The sequence below is a fragment of the Nylanderia fulva genome, unplaced genomic scaffold, assembly GCF_048542155.1.
Source record: "Nylanderia fulva isolate GAGA-0341 unplaced genomic scaffold, ASM4854215v1 Scaffold127, whole genome shotgun sequence".
Classification (NCBI taxonomy): Eukaryota; Metazoa; Arthropoda; class Insecta; order Hymenoptera; family Formicidae; genus Nylanderia; species Nylanderia fulva.
In genome coordinates, this window is record NW_028189485.1 from 202,027 (window position 1) to 230,004 (window position 27,978).

Consider the following 27,978-nt stretch of genomic DNA (forward strand, 5'->3'; position numbering starts at 1 on the left):
GCGATCTAAAAAACAATAATATCTAAAAGTTATTTAGATAAATAGTCATGTAATTTTATTTTTTATGTAGATAAAGTAAAACAAAATTTTCTTAACCTTATCTAACAAGGGACATGTCACAACTGTCCGCAACCGATTTGATTCTTCTTCAAATATGTTGTTAAATACATAATCATAAATTAGATTCTTAGTTTCTAAATTTATTTATACATTATAGAATAGACAAGATATTTATTGTATATATTTAAAAGAGAAGAAGAGGGTGGGAGAAAGTGGAAAATGGTGATAGAATAAAAGAGAAGGCAGGGGAGAGAGAGAGAGAGAGAGAGAGAGAGAGGGAGAGAGAGAGAAGTATCTATACATATTTCTTCGACTAATTATTTACATAATGAAACATTTTTATTATTGTCAATCGCAACATTTTACTCTTATTTGTTCGAGACACCGTGTAGCCGTCGAGAAAGAAAATGTTTCTTCTTAGAATAGTCGATAAAAAGAATTGACGTTGTTTGAACATTTCGACACCCTTTAGAGTCGTTGGTCGAATGCTGCGTTATGCTATTAAAAATTAAAATTTAATCTATATTTACAGAATAAATTATATATCACAAATTTGATGAAAACTGAAAAAAAGGCAAATTAAAGTAGTTTTGAATTTGATTTTATTTTAATTATCTGTAATCGAGATTGTTTTGCAATCGCAGACTAAACTTTTATTGTAAAATATCTGATTTTTATACAGTTATGTATAATAACACTTGAATAAATAAGATTAAGCTAAATATATATTATGTAAAAAAATCTTTATAATTATTTGGATGCTTAAATGCAGAGCACTACAAATTTTTGTTTAATTTTATGTGAAAGAATTACTGCAGTTTTTTTCTTGTTGTCAGTTAACTAATATTAAAAATTAATATTAGGAAAAATAAAATTAACTTGAGGAAAAATAAAACTAACCTTAGAAACAATATTACTAATATTAGAAAAAATAATACTAATCTTATCAATAATAATACTAATATTAAAAATAATAAAACTAATATTACGAAAAACATAACTAGTATTATGAAAAATTAAACTAATATTAAGAATAATATAAATATTAAGAAAAATGTATTTTCTGTAAGTTCTAAAGTATTAAAAGTTAATATAAAATTGAGAAATGTAGCGCGCTTTTGTTGTTTTAGTATTTAAAAAAATTAATGAAGTAATGAATTATCGATTCATTTTTTTTGTCTACCTCTATTCGATATTGCATAACGTCACGAGTTGATATTATTCTCCTAATTTTTTAAAAGTTTCTAGAAGTTATTATATTTTAAGAGTGCGTTTTTTTCTATAAAGATAAAATTTAAACAAAGTTACTACATTTTTCACATTTCTATATTTCCCAACTTTCGAAAAGTAGGGAGGACTGGGACTGAATGTTACACGAGTTAAATGTTACACTTATAATAAAATAGTTAAATAAACCGTCTATAAAAACGCTAGAAAGCGCTAAATGTTGGCAATATCGACTACTGCGTATTATATATTAAACGCGTTATCGACATCGCCTAACGCTTACATGTATATCGTAGTGAAAAATAGCAGGTTTGTAACTTTTTATTTTATTTGTAATTTTAGTCTCATTTTCTTTATATTGATATTGTAGAAATGGTTTTGCATTGTATGTGTATTTTATACAATTAAAATTTATGAAAATTCAGAGTTATAACGCAAAAATTCTGTCAAACTTTTTAATTGCGTCTCAAATGTTCAATTTTGATTACAGTGTTAAAAGTTAGAAATATGTATTATATTTGCAGAAATTGTGATTCCGATAATGATTCTGATTAATATCTACTTGTGATTACTATATATCAAATCAATTCATTTTGTTTTTAGAGCTTAATTACAATGTTCAATGAAACATTTTAAACATGTTAAGTTTTCTTAATTAGTTTAAGAAGAGGTAAAACAATTTTTGTTTTGACATATTATTTTTGTATTTTAAAAAGTATATTGTGCTAAATTGTTAAATTGTTTATATCAATTAATAATAAAAGATTGCTTATATGATATAAATACGTTAATTGACATTATTAATATTTAAGTAAAATAAATCATTCAAATAATGGAACCAATGCTATCACTTTTTACTCCGTATGGTGTCACAAATAACCCCAAGGCCGGGGTGAAAGTTACACTGGAATTTCATAAAATCATTTAATATTTCTAAGTTGCACGAAACTTATCCTTCCGTTCTTTATCGCATTTTGAAGTTAAATAATAATACATTTCATAACCGTAACATAAAAAAGAACATGTTGTTTAGATAAAATGTAGCATCAAATTTTTTCAAAAATGTCATAACCAATCTAAGTCTCTTTTACCTGTCGCGATGATGCATAGAATTTCGTACAAGCAAGAAACTTTGGAATATACGAACAACAGCTATGAAAACTTTGGTTTGCATAAGTTTATCGTTATGCGTATCATGTACGCGCTCATTTCCTTAAAGCCATATATATATATATATATATTAGATAGAAAAACTTAACCGGTAAAACTTTGTAAGCAATCAATTAATCCTCTCAAGAATGGCAGATTAGAACAGTGATTTATCGATTAGTTTTATCGCTTAAGTTCTATGGCTCAAGTGTTTTTACACGCTTTAGTTACAAAAACAATGCAACAAGGAGATTAATTTATACTAAAAACGGATCGTTTAATTTCACACGGCACGTTTGCACTTCAGAGTATTTATATAATTGTACATTGTAATTATAATGCATTTCTTATAAATTTTAAGCGTAAAAAATTTTCCTTTTATCACATTAATGAGAAACTATTATTATTTTTTAACAATTTATGTATATACAAGATTTTCAGAAGGAATGGTCAGCATTCCAGAACTCGATTGTATAAATCATTTTAAGCAAAATAGTTTAAATAAAAATGTGTCCTATTCTGAACTGTTATGAAGATATAATGTTCAGATTTAAAAACAAAGATATTTGTTAACTTAATAAAATTAAATGCTATAAAAGAATTATATGAAATTTTTGTAAACATTTGTTTACCTTCGATAAGTCCTGTGTCAATTTCAACTTTTTGGTTCCTGATGTAACTAAAATGGTTCATATTAATTCAAGTCAAAATTATTATTAATTAATTGAAAAATGTTTATTAATTAATATAATTATTCAAATGTATTGCAAGTTTAAAATTTCATAAAGATTCTAATAAGTTAATGAATGTAGTCATTTTTAAAACTGAACACAAGTAATATCTTTGTCCAAAAAATAGGACATGTTTATAATAATTTTTTTTGTCTAAAATAATATGTACAATTATATCCTAAAATTCTGTAAAAGATCATTTCTCCTGTATAACTAGATTTTATTTCTAATTTTTGTAAAATGTTTGTATCTTTTATATTTTATAAGATTATTCAATAAACAGTTTTTATCACTTGTCAAAGTGAATCTATTAACAAAGATAGTAATATTTCAATAATCAAGATAGTAATATTCAATAACCATTTTCTGTACTTACTCGAAATCTGAGATTACCCACTGGAGGTTTAGCATAAGGTATTCCACGAAAGGCATTGTAAGAATCGCCATAGACGTTTTCCTCGACGATGCCGACTAATGTCCCTTCAGACACATTTACTTTTACTGTTTTGAGTGGCCCTGAAAAATTTATGCTTTAGCTAAATTATTACGACAAATAAGTATTTATATATAAACATATATAGAATTCGCTTATCGTGATCCAAAAGCTACGCGATGTCAAAATAGAATTCGTATCTTGATAAATATGACGACATGGATAAATAATTATTTTGTGTGCTACAAGGAAAACGTCGCTCTTATTAAATATATCTTTGTAACAGCAATTGGACTACTATTAACAAATTCTTCGATATTGCAAACAAAATTTGTCTTGTCGCAGAAAAAGAATTTTTTTTTATCAAACTTAATTTTGATGTTTTTTAAATCGGCCAACAAAGCCAAAGTACGAAAAATTAATTATTCGGAACTGTATCTCTTGGGTTGAGATTACTAAGTTCCATATATAAATTAATCTCGGAACTTATATATGGAAAAATAGGCGCGAAAATGTAAGTTTCGAGATTAATTTATATATGGAACTTAGTGATCTCAAACCAAGAGATACAGTTCCGAATAATTAATTTTTTGTGCTTTATCTCTGTTGGCCGATTTAAAAAACATCAAATTTATATTCTTTATATTGAAAGCCGATAAAAATATTTCTTTTTAAAATTAATTTTCCTTAAATATTATTTTGCTGTCTGTACAACAACTTATTAACTTTATTACACAAGATTTATGTACAACAATATTAACGAACGAATCCTTTTTAATGTCATTTTTATGATAAAAAAAAAATATATATTAGGTATATAAAATTATATATACAGAGTATCTCAAAATTACATTCTTCAGCAAAAATGTCGAAAGAGAGGTCATCATTTTTTGCATGTTTCCAATTTTTACCATATACACATATCTTTGTAACTCAATTTTAAATTAAATTTCTAATTAAATAAAGTATATGGTTTTGTTAATATTTCATTTTTACAAAGCTTAATTTATAATTTATAATAATATATAATATATAATAATATATAATATATAATAAAGTATAATAAGGCTTAAGTTATAATTTAACAGAAAGCTTAATTTTTTTCTATCACTTATAACTCGAAAATTATTTGTGTCTCAAAATTTTTGCCGAGTAAAAATTGTCCCCAAATGATCTCTATTAATACATCACTGTTTCCCACTGTTATTTTGTCAATTTTTGCATTAGAAGATTTTTTTGAAAGCAATTCAATTTTAGTTAAATTTCTTCATATTTTATCTCATACTATAGGTCTGTGCAAACTTTTGTGTAATTAATGAATGGTTCTGTACCAGAAAATTGTTGCAATTTGTTATATTTGTTTAATATTTTAAGTTTGTTCTTCCAATCCCATCGTTGAAATCCATTAAGAAGAAATTTCATTTGAGGTTCATTCTCAATATTTAAATAATAATACATAAGTCTATTTTTCACTGGAATCCAGGTAAAATTAGCTGAAGAAGGTGTTGGATTTCTGTAATAAATGTGTAATTGATTATTATTACGCGATTGTACGATTGTTATAAAAAATATTTGTAAGAAATGTCAAGTCTATGATACCCCGTTTTAGCAAAATCTGTCCACATCTGCGTTAAGTATTCCATTATTTTATAATCCGACGTATTATGTGCAATTGGTAACACATCGATAAATTGTCCCATAAGAGGACAAAATAAATAACCCAGCTCCTCGAAGTGAGATGTACCTACAAAATATTGTTATGTAAATTAATCATAAAAGTTGATAACTTTATCCATATATTACAAGTGCAATTTAAAATTTATATTTAAATGCACTATAAACTTTTTTTAATCAAATTTTTCTAAACCTACGTGCGTCTTTTTACACTCATATATAAAAATTTAAAGACATTTAAATTCACGTTTACTTCTTTTTTAACTTTAATGTTAATTTGATTTTGACGTATGTAGTTCTACTTTAATTAGCGACGCAATACCTGGAAACGGCTTTTCAAAAAACATTTTCTTCACAGGAGAGGTTTCACTTTTGTACGAAAATTCGTACAAATAGGTCGACTGGTTAACATTAGAATTCATTTGAATATCAATTGCTTGTATAATGCCTCTATAGATATGTTGATCGCCCAAAAAATCAGAAAGAGCCATTATAGTTTCTTCTGACACTGTTTTATTACCAAAATACAATGATCGTAATTCCGGTACCGTGATCCCTAGTTGCGGTAATTGACGTAGAATTTTCGGATATATGGCTTTCTTAAAATCAGAATTAAATTTGTTTAAAGTATCGTTGTTTACCCCTGAAAATATTTGAATAATAATTTTAATTAAAATTTAATTTAATTTAATATAATTTAATTCATAATATAACTTAATGAAAAGCAAAAGCAAATATATATACTTACGACCGACAATATCACTTATGAAAATATTGCCTTCTTGGCTATTATATCCAAATATGATTGGTATTTTAATACCATTACGTAATAATTGCAACGGATTTACCGATAAAAAAGAATTCCATGAGTCGTAATCCACGGTCGGCGTAAATGCGGGAAAAATATCTAAGTCATTCTGCAAAAACATAATAATCTTAATTTAAAAAAATAGTTTATGTTAATTCATCAAACATTTATTATTGCAATAATTGTAATAGAGCGTCAAAAGACCTCTGCTGCTATCAATATTCTTCCGTCTATGTCTTTCAGAAATTTCAGGGCTTCTTCCGGATTTGAAGTCGCATTACCAAGTTTCTGGGCTAACATCAGACCGTTATGGATAGCATCGTCAAGTTCAGTAAAAGCCCAAGGAACAGTTATGACGCCACTTTGACATATTGCCTTATGAAATAAACCTGTCAAGCACACATTCGCACATAATAAAGTTGGCATTCGAAGAAGTTTTAAATAATTATATCATCATCTTAGCTTTCGATTATATCAAGATCTTAGCTTCTTTCTTCTTTGTCTTAATATAACACATAAAATTAATTAACGTGCTTTTAATTTTGAATTCTCAATATAGAATAGATGTGTTTTTACTGAAGGATGTTATCACAGTTATCTTCCAAGTAATTATCTGCGACATTTTAAAATGTCGATATTATGTAGTTTGCAATCGAGATTTAAGTTAAAATGAAAGAAAACCTTATAATATAAAAGTTTTTGATATAGCAAAGCTATGAAAAATTTTTATTTGTTTGTATAAAATGTGTTCTTAAATATTCTTAATATATGTATATCAATATTATGTCTGTTTGATTCGTACCTTCAGCTAACGGTGAAATAGTCAGATAGTGAACCATTACTCCACCCGCATCTTGACCAAAAATTGTGACGTTATCGGGATCTCCACCGAATTGCAGTATATTTTTTTTAACCCATTTTAACGCCATAACTACATCTTTTAAGCCCTGATTTCCCGTCGCCATTTCCTCATTAAAATTGAGAAAACCTAAAAAGGGAATAAAAGAAACATGTCGTTAATACGTTTAGTAAAGTTTATTATCAAGACTTACATATTCGCATTCTCTAGTCAGTAAAATAAGAAATATTAAATAATTGACCAAACTAGCACAAATTAAAATTAATTAAGTTTCACGACGTTTCGACCATGTGGTTAAATGATTTTTAACGTTATTTATTTCAAAAGTACCACAACCTTATTTTCGAAACGTCGTATAACTTACTAAATTTGATTTGTGCTAATTTGGTCGATTATTTAATATTCTTGTTCTACAAGAAATTTTACATCATGAAAAATATGTTAGTAAACGAAAAATCGCGGAGATGTTTTATATCAAAAATTTGACAACACAATTAATTTACAAAGAGACACGGATAATCTTAATAATGTTTACAAGAAATTAATAAAGAACGTTTAGTTTGATAAGGAGCTTAAAACTGTTACGACAACACAGTTATTTCGTTTTCATACTATTATATCATGTTATATTCTCAGATCAAACTATTGTTTTCCAAAAAAGTTGTGATTTACTTTGTTTGAAGAACATAGATACGTTTGCGTATTAACGTGTGAAATTCTTTATATATTTTATAATTTCCTTTTAATCATAATTGTTAATATTATGTTACAGCACTTGATAAGGGCTGAAACCCACGGCCGAAATGTTGTAAAATTTAATAAAATTTCTTTTTTGCCAGAGTTGGTCGATTAAATCATTATCATTTTTTAATTCCTATTTTATTTATATAAGTTATATAAATATATTACAATTTCAAAGATTAAATAAATTGATTTCACGAGTTTTTTTAATTATTTATAATTCGACGATTATTTAAAAAAAAAACCAAATTTATGAAGAAAGTTATGAAACGTTAAAATTTATAAAAATGTTATAAGTTATGAGAATTGATTATTGCTTTAAAATTGGTGTTTTAAAAAAACCATAAATACACGTAAATTATTTGGATTGTGGGAAGCAGAATGCGTTCTATGTGTTTACTTAAAAAAAAGTAGATCATCGAACGCAAATAACATAAAATGATTTCGAGCTAATTAATAATGTACCTAGAACACCTAATCTGTAATTCAGGGTGACGAGTACCACATCCTTCCGCATGATATAATCAGGACCGTAATAAAGCGAGGTGCCGTCTCCCATAAGAAAGCCTCCACCATGTATCCACACCATTACAGCACTTTTCTTTGAAGACGTCACATTGTTGGTATACACGTTCAAATAGAGACAGTCTTCTTTTCCTATGACGACTAAGTCTATTCCGTCCATCTGAAGACAGATGTTTCCGTTATCCGAAGCGTTTCTATCACTGGACCATGGTTCTGGTGGTTGCGGATCCTACAATCAGTGTTTGTTATCTAAATAAAATGTTATAAATAATCAGCTAGATAAAATTTTGGCGACATCTTATCTTGATATAGATAATAAAAAATATGTATTATCTTCTGTATGTTCTTAGAATAACCAATAAAGAGAATTGACGTTCTTTGAACTTTTCGACACTCTTTAGAGTCGTTGGTCGAATGCTGCGTTATGCTATTAAAAATTAAAATTTAGTCTATATTTACAGAATAAAGTATATATCACAAATTCGACAGAAACTAAAAAAACGCAAATTAAAGAAGTTTTGAATTTGATTATATTTTAATTATCTGTAATCGAGATTGTTTTGCAATCGCAAACTAAACTTTTATTGTGAAATATCTTATTTTTGAACAGTATTGTAAAATGACACTTGAATAAATATATGATTAAACTAAATATATATTATGTAAGAAAATCTTTATAATTATTTGGATGCTTAAATGCAGAGCACTACAAATTTTTGTTCAATTTTATGTGAAAGAATTACTGCAGTTTTTTTTCTTGTTGTCAGTTAACTAATATTAAAAATTAATATTAGGAGAAAAAAATTAACTTGAGGAAAAATAAAATTAACCTGAGGAAAAATACTATTAATATTATGAAAAATATTACTGATCTTATCAATAATAATACTAATAATAGGAATAATAAAACTAATATTAAAAAAAACAAAACTAGTATTATGAAAAATAAAACTAATATTAAGAAGAATAATATAAATATTACGAAAAAAGTATTTTCTGTAAGTCCTAAAGTATTAAAAGTTAATATAAAATTGAGTAATGTGGCGCGCGCTCGTAGAGCGCTTTTGTTGTTCTAGTATTTAAAAAAATTAATGAAGTAATGAATTATCGATTCATTTTTTTGTCTACCTCTATTCGATATTGCATGAGGTCACGAGTGGATATTATTCTCCTAATTCTTTAAAAGTTTCTAGAAGTTATTATTTTCTAAGAGAGCGTGTTTTTCTATAAAGATAAAATTTGAACGAAGTTACAACATTTTTCACATTTCTATATTTCCCAACTTTCGAAAAGTAGGGAAACTGGAACTGAACGTTACAGAGGTTAAATGTTACACTTATAAAAAAATAGTTAAATAAACCGTCTAAAAAAAACACTAAAAATTGCTAAATGTTGGCAATATCGACTACTGCGTATTATATATTAAACGCGTCATCGACATCACTTAACGCTTACATATATATGGTAGTAAAAAATAGCAGGTTTGTAACTTTTTATTTTATTTGTAATTTTGGTCTCATTTTGTTTATATTGATATTGTAGAAATGGTTTTGCATTGTATGTGTATTTTATACAATTAAGATTGAAGAAAATTCAGAGTTATAACGCAAAAATTCTGTCAAACTTTTTAATTGCGTTTCAAATGTTCAATTTTGATTACAGTGTTAAAAGTTACAAATATGTATTATATTTGCAGAAACTGTGATTCCGATAATGATTCTGATTAATATCTACTTTTGATTACTATATATCTACTTGTGATTACTATATATCAAATCGATTAATATCTACTTGTGATTAATATATATCAAATTGATTCATTTTGTTTTTAGAGTTTAATTACAATGTTCAATGAAATATTTGTAAACATGTTATATTTTCGTAATTAGTTTAAGAAGAAGTAAAACAATTTTTGTTTTTACTAGTTATTTTTGTATTTTGATTAAGAAATATATTGTGTTAAATTGTTAAATTTGTTTATATCAATTAAAAATGAAAGACTGCTCATATGATATAAGTATGTTAATTGACATTATTAATGTTTAAGTAAAATAAATCATTCAAATAATGGAATTGTTGCTGTCATTTTTTACTCCGTATAACGTCACAACTGACTCCAGGGCCGAGGTAAAAGTTACACTGGCAAATTTCATAAATACATTTAATATTTCCTAGTTGCACGAAAGCTATCCTTGCGTTCTTTATCGCATTTTAAAGTTAAATAATAATAAATTTTATAACCGTAACATAAAAAAGAACATATTGTTTAGATAAAATGTAGCATCAAACTTTCTCAAAAATTTCACAACCAACTCCAGTTTCTCTTACCTGTCGCGATAATGTATAGAACGTCGCACATGGCAAGAAACTTTGGAATATACGAATAACAGCTATGAGAACTTTGGTTCGCATAAGTTTATCGTATTGCGTTTCATGTACGCGCTCATTTTCTTAAAGCCATATATATATATATATATGTAGAAATCTTCTCGTTCGAACACGTTTTATTAATTCTTTTATACAGATCAAAACGGCGGAGAGAGACTAAGTGCGTGTTTTTTGGCGCGTACGCATGTATAACAAACTAAAAACATAGAAAATAACTAATGACGCAGTGATGAGAGTGCACACTCGCGCGTAGTTCCGCGGAGACTTTTTTTACTAGAGAACAGAGCCAATCACCGCTTCAGAATTAAATTTAAAATAAAATTAACGCAAGTCTTATAAATAAAATCCTACATATATATTAGAAAAACTTAACCGGTAAAACTTTGTAAGCACTAAATTAATTTTTCCAAGAATGGCTGAATAGAACAGTGATTGATCGATTTGCTTTATCGCTTAAGTTCTATATGGCTCAAGTGTTTTAACACGCTTGAGTTAAAGAACAATGCAACGAAGGGATTAATTTATACTAAAAACGGATCGTTTAATTTCACACGGCACGTTTGCACTTCAGAGTATTTATATAATTGTACATTGCAATTATAATGCATTTCTTATAAATTTTAAGCGTAAAAATTTTTTCTTAACACATTAATGAAAAACTATTATTATTCTTTAACAATTTATGTATATACAAAATTTTCAGAAGAAATGGTCAGCATTCTAGAACTTGATTGTATAAATCATTTTTAGCAAAATAGTTTAAATAAAAATGTGTCTTATTCTGAACTGTTATGAAGATATAATGTTCAAGTTTAAGAACAAAGATATTTGTTAACTTAATAAAATTAAATGCTATGAAAGAATTATATGAAATTTTTGTAAACATTAGTTTATCTTCGATAAGTTCTGTGTTAATTTCAAATTTTTGGTTCCTGATGTAACTAAAATGGTTCATATTAATTCATGCCAAAATTATTATTATTAATTAAAAAATGTTTATTAATTAATATTAATTATTCAAATGTATTGCAAGTTTAAAACTTCATAGAAATTTTATTATATTAATGAATGTAGTCATTTTTAAAACTGAACACTAGTAATATCTTTGTTCAAAATAGGACATGTTTATAATAATTTTTTTTGTCTAAAATAATATGTACAATTATATCCTAAAATTATGTATAAGATCATTTTTCCTGTATAACTAGATTTTATTTCTAATTTTTGTAAATGTCTGTATCTTTTATATTTTATAAGATTATCCAATAAACAGTTTGTACCACTTGTCTAAGTAAATCTTTTAACAAAGATATTAATATTTCAATAATCAAGATAGTAATATTCAATAACCATTTTCTGTACTTACTCGAAATCTGAGATCACCCACTGGAGGTTTAGCATATGGTATTCCACAAAAGGCATTGTAAGAATCGCCATAGACGTTTTCCTCGACGATGCCGACTAATGTCCCTTGAGACACATTTATTTTTACTGTTTTGAGTGGCCCTGAAAAATTTATACTCTGGCTAAATTATTACGAAAAACAAGTATTTATATGTATATAAACATATATAGAATTCGCTTATCGTGATCCAAATACTACGCGATGTCAAAATAGAATTCGTATCTTGATAAATATGAAGATATTATAAATAAATAATTATTTTGTGTGCTACAAAAAAAACGTCGCTCTTATGAAATATATCTTTGTAACAGCAATTGGACTACTATTAACAAATTCTTCGATGTTGCAAAATTTGTCTTGTCGCAGATAGAGAATTTTTTTTAACAAAATTAATTTTCCTTAAAAATCATTTTGCTGTCTGTACAACAACTAATAAATTTTATTACGCAAGATATATGTACAACAATATCAACGAATGGATTCTTTTCAATGTCATTTTTGTGAAAAAAAAAATATATATTAGGTATATAGAATTATATATACAGAGTATCTCAAAATTACATTTTTCAGCAAAAATGTCGAGAGGGAGGTCATCATTTATTTGCATGTTTCCAATTTTTGCCATAAACACATATTTTTTTGTAACTAAATCTTAAATTAAAATTCTATTAATATAAAGTATGTGGTTTTAGTATTATTTTATTTTCACAAGGCTTAATTTATAATAAGTAATAATGTATAATAATATGGTATAATAAACCTTACGTTATAATTTAACGAAAAGCTTAATTTTTTTCAATCGTTTATAACTCGAAAATTATTGGTGCCTCGACATTTTTGCCGAGAAAAAATCGTGTTTAAATGATCTCTATTAATATATCATTGTTTCCCATTGTTAGTTTGTCAGTTTTTGCATTAGAAAGTTTTTTTGAAAGCAATTCAATTTCATTTAGATATCTTCATATTTTATCTCATACTATAGATTTGTGCAAAGTTTCGTGTAGTTAATGAATGGTTCTGTACCAGAAAATTGTTTCGATTTGTTACGTTCGTTTAATAATTTAAGTTTGTTCTTCCAATCCCATCGTTGGTATCCATTAATAAAAGATTTAATTTGAGGTTCATTTTCAATATTTAAATAATGATACATAATTTTATTTTGCACTGGAATCCAAGTAAAATTAGCTGAAGAAGGTGTTGGATTTCTGTAATAAATGTGTAATTGATTATTATTACGCGATAGTATGATTGTTATAATAAATATTCGTAAGAAATGTCAAGTCTATCATACCCCGTTTTAGCAAAATCTGTCCACATCTGCGTTAAGTATTCCATTATTTTATAATCCGACGTATTATGTGCAAATGGTAACACTTCGATAAATTGTCCTATAAGAGGACAAAATAAATAACCCAGTTCCTCGAAGTGAGATGTACCTACAAAATATTGTTACGTAAATTATTCATAAAAGTTGATAACTTTATCAATATATTACAAGTGCAATCTAAAATTTATATTTAAATGCACTCTAAACTTTTTTTTATCAAATTTTTCTAAACCTGCGTGCGTCTTTTTACAATCATATATAGAAATTTAAAGACATTTATATTCACGTTTACTTCTTTTTTAACTTTAATGTTAATTTGATTTTGACGTATGTAGTTCTACTTTAATTAGCAACGCAATACCTGAAAGCGGCTTTTTAAAAAACATTTTCTTCACAGGAGAGGTTTCACTTTCGTACGAAAATTCGTACAAATAGGTCGACTGGTTAACATTAGAATTCATTTGAATATCAATTGCTTGTATAATGCCTCTATAGATATGTTGATCCCCCAAAAAATCAGAAAGAGCCATTATAGTTTCTTCTGACACTGTTTTATTACCAAAATACAACGATCGTAATTCCGGTACCGTGATCCCTAGTTGCGGTAATTGACGTAGAATTTTCGGATGTATGGCTTTCTTAAAATCAGAATTAAATTTGTTTAAAGTATCGTTGTTTACCCCTGAAAATATTTGAATAATAATTTTAATTAAAATTTAATTTAATTTAATATAATTTAATTTATAATATAACTTAATGAAAAGCAAAAGCAAATATATATACTTACCGACCGACTTACGACCGACAATATCACTTATGAAAATATTGCCTTCTTGGCTATTATATCCAAATATGATTGGTATTTTAATACCATTACGTAATAATTTCAACGGATTTTCCGATAAAAAAGAATTCCATGACTCGTAATCCACGGTCGGCGTAAATGCGGGAAAAATATCTAAGTCATTCTGCAAAAACATAATATTCTTAATATAAAAAAAATAGTTTATGTTAATTCATCGAACATTTATTATTGCAATAATTGTAATAGAGCGTCAAAAGACCTCTGCTGCTATCAATATTTTTCCGTCTATGTCTTTCAGAAATTTCAGGGCTTCTTCCGGATTTGAAGTCGCATTACCAAGTTTCTGGGCTAACATCAGACCGTTATGGATAGCATCGTCAAGTTCACTGAAAGCCCAAGGAACAGTTATGACGCCACTTTGACATATTGCCTTATGAAATAAACCTGTCAAGCACACATTCGCACATAATAGAATTGGCACTCGAAGAAGTTTTATAATATTATATCATAAGATCTAAGCTTCTTTCTTCTTTGTCTTAATATAACACATAAAATTAATTAAAGTGCTTTTAATTTTGAATTCTCAATATAGAATCAATGTGTTTTTACTGAAAGATGTTATCACAGTTATCTTCCAAGTAATTATCTGCGACATTTTAAAATGTCGATATTATGTAGTTTGCAATCGAGATTTAAGTTAAAATGAAAGAAAACCTTATAATATAAAAGTTTTTGATATAGCAAAGCTATGAAAAATTTTTTATTTGTTTGTATAAAATGTGTTCTTAAATATTCTTAATATATGTATATCAATATTATGTCTGTTCGATACCTTCAGCTAACGGTGAAATAGTCAGATAGTGAACCATTACTCCACCCGCATCTTGACCAAAAATTGTGACGTTATCGGGATCTCCACCGAATTGCAATATATTTTTTTTAACCCATTTTAACGCCATAACTACATCTTTTAAGCCCTGATTTCCCGTCGCCATTTCCTCATCAAAATTAAGAAAACCTAAGAAGGGAATAAAAGAAACATGTCGTTAATACGTTTAGTAAAGTTTATTATCAAGACTTACATATTCGCATTCTCTAGTCAGTAAAATAAGGAATATTAAATAGTTGACCAAACTAGCACAAATTAAAATTAATAAGGTTTCACGACGTTTCGACCATGTGGTTGAATGATTTTTAACGTTATTCATTTCAAAAGTACCACAACCATATTTTCGAAACGTCGTAAAACTTACTAAATTCGATTTGTGCTAATTTGGTCGATTATTTAATATTCTTGTTCTACAAGAAATTTTACATCATGAAAAATATGTTAGTAAACGAAAATCCGCGGAGATGTTTTATATCAAAAAATTTGACAACACAATTAATTTACAAAGAGACACGGATAATCTTAATAATGTTTACAAGAAATTAATAAAGAACGTTTAGTTTGATAAGGAGCTTAAAACTGTTACGACAACACAGTTATTTCGTTTTCATACTATTATATCATGTTATATTCTCAGATCAAACTATTGTTTTCCAAAAAAGTTGTGATTTACTTTGTTTGAAGAACATAGGTACGTTTGCGTATTAACGTGTGAAATTTTTTATATATTTTATAATTTCCTTTTAGTCATAATTGTTAATATTATGTTACAGCACTTGATAAGGGCTGAAACCCACGGTCGAAATGTTGTAAAATTTAATAAAATTCTTTTTTTGCCAGAGTTGGTCGATTAAATCATTATCATTTTTTAATTCCTATTTTATTTATATAAGTTATATAAATATATTACAATTTCAAAGATTAAATAAATTGATTTCACAAGTTTTTTTAATTATTTATAATTCGACGATTATTTAAAAAAAAAACCAAATTTATGAAGAAAGTTATGAAACGTTAAAATTTTTAAAAATGTTATAAGTTATGAGAATTGGTTATTGCTTTAAAATTGGTATTTAAAAAAAACCATACATACACGTAAATTATTTGAATTGTGGGAAGCAGAATGCGTTCTATGTGTTTACTTAAAAAAAAGTAGATCATCGAACGCAAATAACATAAAATGATTTCGAGCTAATTAATAATATACCTAGAACACCTAATCTGTAATTCAGGGTGACGAGTACCACATCCTTCCGCATGATATAATCAGGACCGTAATAAAGCGAAGTGCCGTCTCCCATAAGAAAGCCTCCACCATGTATCCACACCATTACAGCACTTTTCTTTGAAGACGTCACATTGTTGGTATACACGTTCAAATAAAGACAGTCTTCTTTTCCTATGACGACTAAGTTTATTCTGTCCATCTGAAGACAGATGTTTCCGTTATCCGAAGCGTTTCTATCACTGGACCATGGTTCTGGTGGTTGCGGATCCTACAATCAGTGTTTGTTATCTAAATAAAATGTTATAAATGATCAGCTAGATGAAATTTTGGCGACATCTTATCTTGATATAGATAATAAAAAATATGTATTATCTTTATCTGCATTTTAGATAAAGAAAAATGTTATCTTTACTAATATATTCAGATAATTTGGTTTAGAGTCATAGCATAAAAATAATTAATTGCTTAAACTTAAGCAATAAGCCGTAAAAATAATTTATTTTTTTTATCCTATTTATAATTTACATTTTTTGTTTATAACTGCGTCTATATAAGCGATCTTAAAAACAATATTATCTGGAAGTTATTTAGATAAATCGCCATGTGGTTTTATGTTTTATTTAGATATAATAAAACAAAATTTTCTTAATTTTATCTAACAAAGAAAATGTCACAACTGTCCTCAACCGATTTGATTCTTCTTCAAATATGTTGGTAAATTTATAATCATAAATCAAAAAATTAGATTCTTAGATTTTAAAATTATTTATACATTATAAAATAGACAAATTATTTATTGTATATATTTAAAAGAGAAGAAGTGGGAGGGAGAAAGTGGAAAATGATGGTAGAGGGAAAGAGAGAGAGAGAGAGAAAGAGAGAGAGAGAAAGAGAGAGAGAGAGAGAAAGAGAGAGAGAGAGAGAAAGAGAGTGAGGGAGAGAGGGAGAAGTATCTATACCGTTTTCTTCGACTAATTATTTACGTAATGTAACATTTCTACCATTCTCAATTGCAACATTTTATTCTTATTAGTTTGAGACACCGTGTAGCCGTCGAGAAAGAAAATTTTCGTTCTTAGAATACCCGATAAAGAAAATTGACGTCGTTTGAACTTTTCGACACTCTTTAGAATCGTTAGTCGAATGCTGCGTTATGCTATTAAGAATTAAAATTTAATCTATATTTACAGAATAAATTATATATCACAAATTCGACAAAAACTGAAAAAAGGCAAATTAAAGTAGTTTTGAATTTGATTTTATTTTAATTATCTGTAATCGAGATTGTTTTGCAATCGCAAACTAAACTTTTATTGTGAAATGTCTGATTTTTATACAGTTATGTATAATAACACTTGAATAAATATGATTAAGCTGAATATATATTATGTAAGAAAATCTTTATAATTGTTTGGATGCTTAAATGCAGAGCACTACAAATTTTTTTTAATTTTTTGTGAGGGAATTACTGCAATTTTTTCTGTTGTTGTCATTTAACTAATATTAAAAATTTATATTTGGAGAAATAAAATTAATTTGAAGAAAAATAAAACTAACCTGAGGAATAATATTATATTAATATTAAAAAAAATAATACTAATCTTATCAATAATAATATTAATATTAGGAATAATAAAACTAATATTAAGAAAAACAAAAATAGTATTATGAAGAATTAAACTAATATTAGAAAGAATAATATAAATATTACAAAAAAAGTATTTTTTGTAATTCCTAAAGTATTAAAAGTTAATATAAAATTGAGAAATGTGGCGCGCGCTTGTAACGCGCTTTTGTTAGTTTAGTATTTAAAAAAATTAATGAAGTAATGAATTATCGATTCATTTTTTTTGTCTACATCTATTCGATATTGCATGAGGTCACGAGTGGATATTATTTTCCTAATTTTTTAAAAGTTTCTAAAAGTTATTATTTTATAAGAGTGCGTGTTTTTCTATAAAAATAAAATTTAAACGAAGTTACTATATTTTTCACATTTCTATATTTTTCCACTTTCGAAAAGTAGGGAAGAGACTGGGACTGAACGTTACAGGGTTTAAATGTTACTCTTATAAAAAAATAGGTAAATAAACCGTCTAAAAAAACGCTAGAAAGCGTTAAATGTTGGCAATATCGACTACTGCGTATTATATATTAAACGCGTTATCGACATCACCTAACGCTTACATATATATGGTAGTGAAAAATAGCAGGTTTGTAACTTTTTATTTTATTTGTAATTTTGGTCTTATTTTGTTTATATTGATATTTTAGAAATGGTTTTGCATTGTATGTGTATTTTATACAATTAAGATTGAAGAAAATTCAGAGTTATAACGCAAAAATTCTCTCAAACTTTTTGATTACGTCTTAAATGTTCAATTTTGATTACAGTGTTAAAAGTTACAAAAAAGTATTTTCTTTGCAGAAATTGTGATTCCGATAATGATTCTAATTAATATCTACTTGTGATTAATATATATCAAATCGATTCATTTTGTTTATAGAGCTTAATTACAATGTTCAATGAAACATTTGTAAACATGTTAAGTTTTTATAATTAGTATAAGAAGAAGTAAAACAATTTTTTTTTGACAAGTTATTTTTGTATTTTGTTTGAGAAGTGTAATGTTATTAAATTTGTTTATATTAATTAAAAATGAAAGGCTGCTTATATGATATAAGAACGTTAATTGACATTATTATTGTTTAAGTAAAATAAATCATTCAAATAATGAAACGGTTGCTGTCACTTTTTACCCTGTATCATGTCACAACTAACCCCATGGCCGGTGTGAAAGTTACACTGCCAAATTTACACTGGCATAAAATTATTTAATATTTCTTAGTTTCACGAAACTTATTTTTGCATTCTTTATCGCATTTTGAAGTTAAATTATACTACACCTCATAACCGTAACATAAAAAAATACATGTTGTTTAGATAAAATGTAGCATCAAATTTCTCACAAATGCCATAACCAACCCCAGTCTTCTCTACCTGTCGCGATGATGCATAGAACGCCGCACATGGCAAGAAACTTTGGAATATACGAACAACAGCTATGAAAACTTTGGTTTGCATAAATTTATTGTATTGCGTATCTTGTACGCGCTCATTTCCTTAAAGCCACACACATATATATATATATATATATATATATATATATATATATATATATTAGGTAGAAAAATTTAACCGGTAGAACTTTGTAAGCAATCAATTAATCTTTTCAAGAATGGCAGATTAGAACAGTGATTGATCGATTTGCTTTATCGCTTAAGTTCTATGGCTCAAGTATTTTTACACGCTTTAGTTACAAGAACAATGCAACGAGGGGATTAATTTATACTAAAAACGGATCGTTTAATTTCACACGGCACGTTTGCACTTTAGAGTATTTATATAATTGTACATTGTAATTATAATGCATTTCTTATAAATTTTAAACGTAAAAAATTTTTCTCTTATTACATTAATGAGAAATTTTATTAATTTTTAACAATTTATGTATATACAAGATGTTCAGAAGGAATGGTCAGCATTCTAGAACTCGATTGTATAAATCATTTTAAGCAAAACAGTTTAAATAAAAATGTGTCCTATTTTGAACTGTTATGAAGATATAATGTTCAAATTTAAGAACAAAGATACAATATTTGTTAATTTAATAAAATTAAATGCTATGAAAAAATTATATGAAATTATTGTAAACATTACCTTCAATAAGTCCTATGTTGATTTCAAATTTTTTATTCTTGATGTAACTAAAATGGTTCATATTAATTCATGCCAAAATTATTATTAATTAATTGAAAAATGTTTATTAATTAAAATAATTATTCAAATGTATTGCAAGTTTAAAATTTTATAAAGATTCTAATAAGTTAATGAATGTAGTCATTCTTAAAACTAAACACTAGTAATATTTTTGTCCAAAAAAAATAAGACATGTTTATAATAATTTTTTTTGTCTAAAATAATATGTACAATTATGTCCTAAAATTCTGTAAAAGATCATTTCTCCTGTATAACTAGATTTTATTTCTAATTTTTGTAAATGTTTGTATCTTTTATCTATATATATAAGCATCATCTGTCTGTCTGTCTGTCATTACGCGAATTACTTCCGCATTTGTGGACCGATTTTCGTGAAACTGGTACCAAAATGTTGCAAATTTTTTGGGGGTGGCTGCTGTGGGGTTTTTTTTTATTAATTTTTTTATTTTTATTTTTTTTTCAGAGGAGTGTATGTTTTTGCAAAAAGAATCTTTTTTTGCAATATTTCTGAACACATGGTATTAAAATGTTGCAAATTTTTTGGAGATAGCGACGATGCGGTTTTTTCAAGTGTTACACTTTTACTCACGCACCCACTCACGCATTTACCCACACGCATGCGCATTTATGGACCAATTTTCACGAAATTAGTATCAAAATGTTGCATATTTTTCTGAGAAAACTGCTGTTTTATTTTTTTAAGTTTACGCCTCCACCCACGAACCCACCCATGTTGCAAATATTTCGGAGATGGCGACGATGTGGTTTTTTCAAGTGTTACATCTCCGCCCACGCATTCACTCACGCGCATGCGGATTTATTGACAAATTTTCACGAAATTGGTACAAAAATGTTGCAAATTTTTCTGAGAAAACTGTTGTGTGGCTTTTTTAAATTTTATTCTAATCACGCATCTACCCACGCATTCACACATTTATTCACAAAGTTTTTTGAAATTTGTACTAAATTTTTGTAAATTTGTCGGAGATGGTCAATATATGATTTTAAAAAATTTTTAACATTTTATTTACTCACCCACGCAACCACCCACGCATCAATAAATTTATAAACCGATTTTCTCGAAATTCGTACCAAAACTTCGAATATTTATCAGGGATCGATAATATGTGTTTTCTTTAATTTTTACCACTCTATCAAGAGACACGGTAGTGTCTCGCGACCAGTTAAGGGCGTAGCGGAGACACCGTGTATCTTAACGCGAGTCGGACATTTGAGTCTTTATAATATTTCGAATCCTCAATAATGGCTGAAGCAATCGAGTTTATACTAGACTTAATCGATAGATTGAGTTCGAATTATATAATAAAAGTGTCTTTATTTCTGCTCTACGTGATTTGTAAGCAGAGATATATAAATGCAAAGTCGAAATATGAAAAATTTCTATTAAGAAACGTCCCCGTCTTCATTATCATCATCGACCACGCATACATAGTAGTATCGTGCTACACGTATTCACACATATACAACACATGCGCACACATACATCACACGTACACAACACATGCAAGATGCATGTAGTGGTAATTTTGTCCATCTCGCACGTTTTACAACAGATGGCGATAGTGGCGCTTCGCCATATCGGCAGCGTGCGGGGTTATGTTGGCTAACTCTCTCTCTCTCTCTCTCTCTCTCTCTCTCTCTCTCTCTCTCTCTCTCTCTCTCTCTCTCTCTCACACACACACACACACACACACTCTCATTCTCACTCACTCACTCACTGTTCGTCTTGTGTACTTATTCAGTACATTCATGATTAAACATCTATATGCATTAATGTGAAATTTACTTACAATTAGTTTACTTGAAATATTCAATCTCTAAAGTGTTTATCTTATAAGATAGACAAAAAAATCTGAGTAAATAATAAGAAAAAAAAACAAAAGGATTATTATTGTCATAATTTTTTATCAATTAAGTACTCTCAACTATCCAATAATTAAATAAATACGTACAAATGTGCGCGCGTGTACACACATACACATATTGATATTAAAGAGATTGAAGGAGAGGAAGTAGAAGATAAAAATTTAAATATTCACATATATTTTCAAATATTATATATGAATTTATAGTTTACATATCTAATTAATAATGAATTTCTAATTATATTAAACATATCAAAATAAAGACATACATGTATTTATCAAATGAATAAAATTATTGAATACAGACTTAAAAAATTTATTAAACATAGACTTAAAAAATTAATTAATTAAACATATTCCAAATTTAGAAAAAATAAACTTTATTTATATATGCAACAGCTTTTTAAACTAAATTTTTAAATTCTATTTTATATTAGACAATTATCTCAATCAACATCTACGTCCACATTAGCTGCACTGCAGACTACCTCTACAGCCACATTATCTGCTCCGCGGATATAGCGTTATGCCAATTACGATACATTACATGTACTTACTTACTTGCCTTTACTGTACCAACTCTTGTTCTTTCCACGTAATCATGTTTTTACAGTTATCGTTTGCTGTATATCTTCCAGCAAACTTTATTTCGTGTGAAGTGTATTTAATTAATTAAATCTCTGCGAAAGATTGAGAAGATGAAGGGATAATTCAAACTATGAAGACACATGGTTACATAGAAAAGACAAGAGTTGATACAATAATAAAGACATACATGTATTTGTATCCTGCTGGCAGGATAAGGTTATAGAAGTTGATTGAGATTGAAAAATAATAATGAAAATAATAAAAAAAATAAAGACACATGTATTTGTATCGTGCTGGCATAAAGTTATAAAAGTTGATTGAGATTGAAAAATAATAATAAAAATAATTAAAAAAAGGAAATATTCAATCATCATTTAAAAGCATATTTGAAATCTGTAGAATAAACAGTTTTTGCAAAAAATGTGGAGCATTTGAGCTCTAGTAAGTCTAAAAATAAATGTAAACATCAATTAATAATAACTAATGTTATATACAGGGTTTGTATTTTAAGTAATGAGAATATTTTTGTCCTGACGCGGCTGTACGCCAGAGGGCGCTCCGACCGGTTGGAGTCGTGGGGCCTTTGACCTTGATAACGCTCCAATCGGCGGTCGCCTGCTGGCTTTGGTTGAGGCAGGATCACGCGTGGCGTAGACGTCTTCAAAAAAGTGTGTGCAAGTTCAAAATGCAACAAAGCATTGAACAGCGTTACGCAATCAAATTTTGCGTTCGCCTTGGAAAATCGGGTGCATCAACGCTGGAAACGATTCAGCAAGCGTACGGCAGGGAAAGCTTATCGCAAGCTCAAGTTTTTAGATGGCACAAAATGTTTAAAGAAGGCCGGGAGAGCGTGGAGGACGAGCCCCGTGCAGGTCGCCCGTCAACATCAAGAACCGCAGAAAACGAACAACGTGTGCGACATTTGCTGAACACGGACCGGCGTTTAAGTGTTTGCATGATCGCAGAAACGCTAGGAATGGATAAAATGGTTGTGCACAAAATCATCTCACACCTGCTTCGTGGTTACCGAGCACTTGACAAAAAATGGCATCGTAACAATTCCACAGCCTCCCTACAGCCCCGACCTTGCCCCAGCAGACTTTTTCCTCTTCCGCAAAGTGAAAACCGCCCTCAAAGGGCGCCACCACGAGACCCTGGATGTTGTCAAAAGGGCTTGCACGCATGCTCTGAAGGATGTTTCGGTTGGTGACTTCCAGGGAGCGTACGAAGCGTGGAAACGTCGCCTGCAGAAGTGTGTTGATGCTCAAGGAGCATATTTTGAAAACTACTAAAGTTTTGTAGCGATATCTCTAATAAATTATTTTTTGTGGACTTATTCTTATTACTTAAAATACACACCCTGTATATATTATATATATAAACCAATTTGTTGCAATATTCACTATAAAAGGTTGTAAGGGTAAGATGGCTAAAAGTGAATAATTTAAAAGATAGTTAACATAATTTTACATAAACTGAAATATTTCATAAAATAAAATATTTGTAATATTTCGAAGTTTATGTAAGATTATGTAAAAATTATACCTTTACAACTTTTTATAGTAAATATTGCGAGGAATCGATTTATATGAGAAAAATTAAGGTAATTCTATTTTGAAAATATAAGTGACCTTTAAATAACCTTGAAAATCGCCGTTTAGGAAAAAGTCTGTGTCAACTTTTTCTTTTTCGAAATCCTGCAACTTTTATCTAAATTTAATAGAAAATGTATAAAAAATGCTCGACATTAGTACACACACACACACACACATACACACACACACACACATATGGGTAAATTTATATAAATAGGGTGCTTTAGGAGGAATGATCAGGATTCTAGGATATGATTGTACACATCATTTTAAGCAAAGAAGTTTAGATAAACATGTTTAATAATTGTTCTATTCCGGTCATAAAAATATACAAAAATGAATGATATAATCTCTAAAAACTCACCTTTAAAAAAAGGTAAAAAAAGGCGACCAGTTAAGGGCACGCCATTAACAAAAATTATCCATTGCAAACCCATGTAGAATCCTATCCTATTGCAAACCCATGTAGAATCCTATGAAAAATTAATCATTGCAAACCCATGTAGAATCCTAGGCAAAATTAACCATTGCAAACCCATGTAGAATCGTACCCATTGCAAACCTATGTAAAATTCTATGAAAAATTAACCATTGCAAACTCATGTAGAATCCTATGAAAAATTAACCATTGCAAAACCATGTAGAATTGTATTAAAAATTATCCATTGCAAACTTATGTAGAATCCTACATTGCAAACCCATGTACAATAGAATTGTATGAAAAATTATCGATTATAAACCCATGTACAATCGTAACAAAAGTAATAAAATAAAAAAAAAATTGCGCCAAGTGAAAGTAGAAACTTGTACCAGTGGAAAATTAAAGTTGCAGACATATATAGAGTCGTATAATGAATCAGTAAAAATTTAAATTTGCAAATGTAGAATCGTACCATAAAAAAACTTATCTTTTAAAAAAAAAAGATAAACAAGATGCCAAGTCCATGCGCCATGTGAAAAAGAAATAAAAAAATTTTAATTAAAAAAACTGGGCGCGCTGCTAAGTTTCAAAATTACAATGCACCTTAAAGTAACATTAATTAATTTAAACACAAAACATATTTTCACTGTAATGAGTTTAAAAGTAACAATTTAATTTTAATATTGTTAGAATATTATTTAGCAGCGCTCCCAGTTTTTTTAACTAAAATTTTTTTATTTCTTTTTCACATGGCGCATAGACTTGGCATCTTGTTTATCTTTTTTTTTAAAAGATAAGTTTTTTTATGGTACGATTCTACATTTGCAAATTTAAATTTTTACTGATTCATTATACGACTCTATATATGTCTGCAACTTTAATTTTCCACTGGTACAAGTTTCTACTTTCACTTGGCGCAATTTTTTTTTTATTTCATTACTTTTGTTACGATTGTACATGGGTTTATAATCGATAATTTTTCATACAATTCTATTGTACATGGGTTTGCAATGTAGGATTCTACATAAGTTTGCAATGGATAATTTTTAATACAATTCTACATGGGTTTGCAATGGTTAATTTTTCATAGGATTCTACATGAGTTTGCAATGGTTAATTTTTCATAGAATTTTACATAGGTTTGCAATGGGTACGATTCTACATGGGTTTGCAATGGTTAATTTTGCCTAGGATTCTACATGGGTTTGCAATGATTAATTTTTCATAGGATTCTACATGGGTTTGCAATAGGATAGGATTCTACATGGGTTTGCAATGGATAATTTTTGTTAATGTTCACACACTTACGCGACCACCCACGCACCAACACATTTATAGATCGATTTTCTCGAAACTGGTACCAAAATTTTGCATATTTTTCGGGGATCACTACTATGTGTTTTTTTTAAGTTTTACAATACTACATACGCATCCACCCACGCATTCGTACATTTATTGATTAATTTTCTCGAAATTGGATATCTATTTATATCTATATATATATAAGTTGCAAATTTTTTAAGGAGTGTGATGAAATGGTGGTTTTTTTAATTTAAAAAATTTTTTTAACATATCGTGTCTTAAAGATAGAAATAAATAAGAATTATTATTTTACATTTTGGTACCAGTTTCACGAAACTCGGTCCACAAATGTGAAAGTAGTTCGCGGTAATATAAAAAAAAGAATTAATTTTTTGTGTTAAAACGGATAATATAGGCTATATGAGAACCGCGCGAAGCGCGGTCCGAAAAGCTAGTATTTTATAAGATTATCCAATAAACAGTTTGTATCACTTGTCAAAGTAAATCTTTTAACAAAGATAGTAATATTTCAATAATCAAGATAATAATATTCAATAACCATTCTCTGTACTTACTCGAAATTTGAGATCACCCACTGGAGGTTTAGCATATGGTATTCCACGAAAGGCATTGTAAGAATCGCCATAGACGTTTACCTCAACGATGCCGACTAATGTCCCTTCAGACACATTTACTTTTACTGTTTTGAGTGGTCCTGAAAAATTTATGCTCTGGCTATATTATTACGATAAATAAGTATTTATATATAAACATATATAGAATTTGCTTATCGTGATCCAAAAGCTACGCGATGTCAATATAGAGTTGGTATCTTGATAAATATGAAGATATTATAAATAGATAATTATTTTGTGTGCTACAAGAAAAACGTCACTCTTATGAAATATATCTTTGTAAAGGCAATTGGACTACTATTAACAAATTCTTCGATATTGTAAACAAAATTTGTCTTGTCGCAGATATAGAATTTTTTTTTAACAAAATTAATTTTCCTTAAAAATCATTTTGCTGTCTTACAACAACTAATATACTTTATTACACAAGATATATGTACAACAATATCAACGAACGGATTCTTTTCAATGTCATTTCTTTGAAAAAGGAAATATATATTAGGTATATAGAATTATATATACAGAGTATCTCAAAATTACATTCTTCAGCAAAAATTTCGAAAGGAAGGTCATCATTTTTTGCATGTTTCCAATTTTTGCCATATACACATATCTTTGTAACTAAATCTTAAATTAAAATTCTATTAAAATAAAAAAATGTGGTTGTATTAATATTTCATTTTCACAAGGCTTAATTTATAATAAGTAATAATGTATAATAATAAGATATAATAAGCTTTACGTTATAATTTAACGAAAAGCTTAATTTTTTTCAATCGCTTATAACTCAAAAATTATTGGTGCCTCGACATTTTTGCCGAGAAAAAATTGTCTTCAAATGACCTCAGCAATCTCCTTATTATCTGGGTATTTGGTAATTTTAGGACACCCAATATATATACATATTTTTATAAAATTCGTGTTATCTACCCGACGCACAATTTTCCTGTGTTATTTTTTACCAAATGTTAGCTAGCGCCTGAATAATATACGTATCTAAAAGCTAGATTACCACAATGTTACACATAGAGGCAAGTACTGACTATAGGCTTACTATATATTGATGCTAATTCGCGTCTAGACGAACTGGCTCGTAGCTATGCATCCGCGATTTTAAATTTTCACACGGGTGATATTACGCGCGCGCAGCATTAGGGGCAACGGAGAGGCGTTATATGAAAACTTGCTATTGCGTCTTGCCATTGTGTTTTCCGAGGTATGCCCGAAGAATATTGCGGTGTGCACGATGCGCATTATATAAATGCAAATTTCGCGGAATTGCGGAAACAAATAAAAATAGCGGTCCACACACGCTGAAGCGATAATACACTTGCCTGCGGAGAAACTTTCCCGGAGGCTTTCAAGGAGAAATAAATAAATTCAATGTGCAATTGATTGTAAAATAGGGAATTTTTTAAAATTGGAAATTATTCTATTCGGTAACCGATCGCGCGACTTTTTGTATGGTTAAGTGCACGTTTTCCGCTGGAAAGCTTTCTGTATTAGAGAGCTTTGAATGCT

At 28.2% G+C, this 27,978-nt stretch overlaps 2 protein-coding genes across 4 annotated transcripts in view; both read right to left on the bottom strand.

The window, feature by feature from the left end:
- The window catches only part of LOC114930678 (esterase E4-like), a 37,343-nt gene that overhangs the window by 4,959 nt on the left and 4,406 nt on the right, over positions 1–27,978 (bottom strand). For all 3 annotated transcript variants that reach the window (XM_085479660.1, XM_085479661.1, XM_085479662.1), the window contains exon 3: positions 3,544–3,683. In XM_085479660.1, the coding sequence (XP_085335786.1) occupies positions 3,544–3,683 (140 nt within the window). The remainder of the gene's footprint in view (positions 1–3,543; positions 3,684–27,978) is intronic.
- Positions 4,885–27,660, bottom strand: LOC114930668 (uncharacterized). Its single transcript, XM_085479674.1, has 18 exons — positions 27,597–27,660; positions 26,398–26,537; positions 23,515–23,814; positions 16,229–16,517; positions 14,965–15,150; positions 14,392–14,576; positions 14,115–14,295; positions 13,689–14,009; positions 13,292–13,436; positions 13,024–13,205; positions 11,962–12,101; positions 8,148–8,436; positions 6,885–7,070; positions 6,287–6,471; positions 6,023–6,191; positions 5,597–5,917; positions 5,200–5,344; positions 4,885–5,113 (listed from the first exon to the last, which is right to left on the bottom strand). The coding sequence occupies exons 1-18, from the start codon at positions 27,658–27,660 to the stop codon at positions 4,885–4,887; spliced, it is 3,657 nt and encodes a 1,218-aa protein (XP_085335800.1).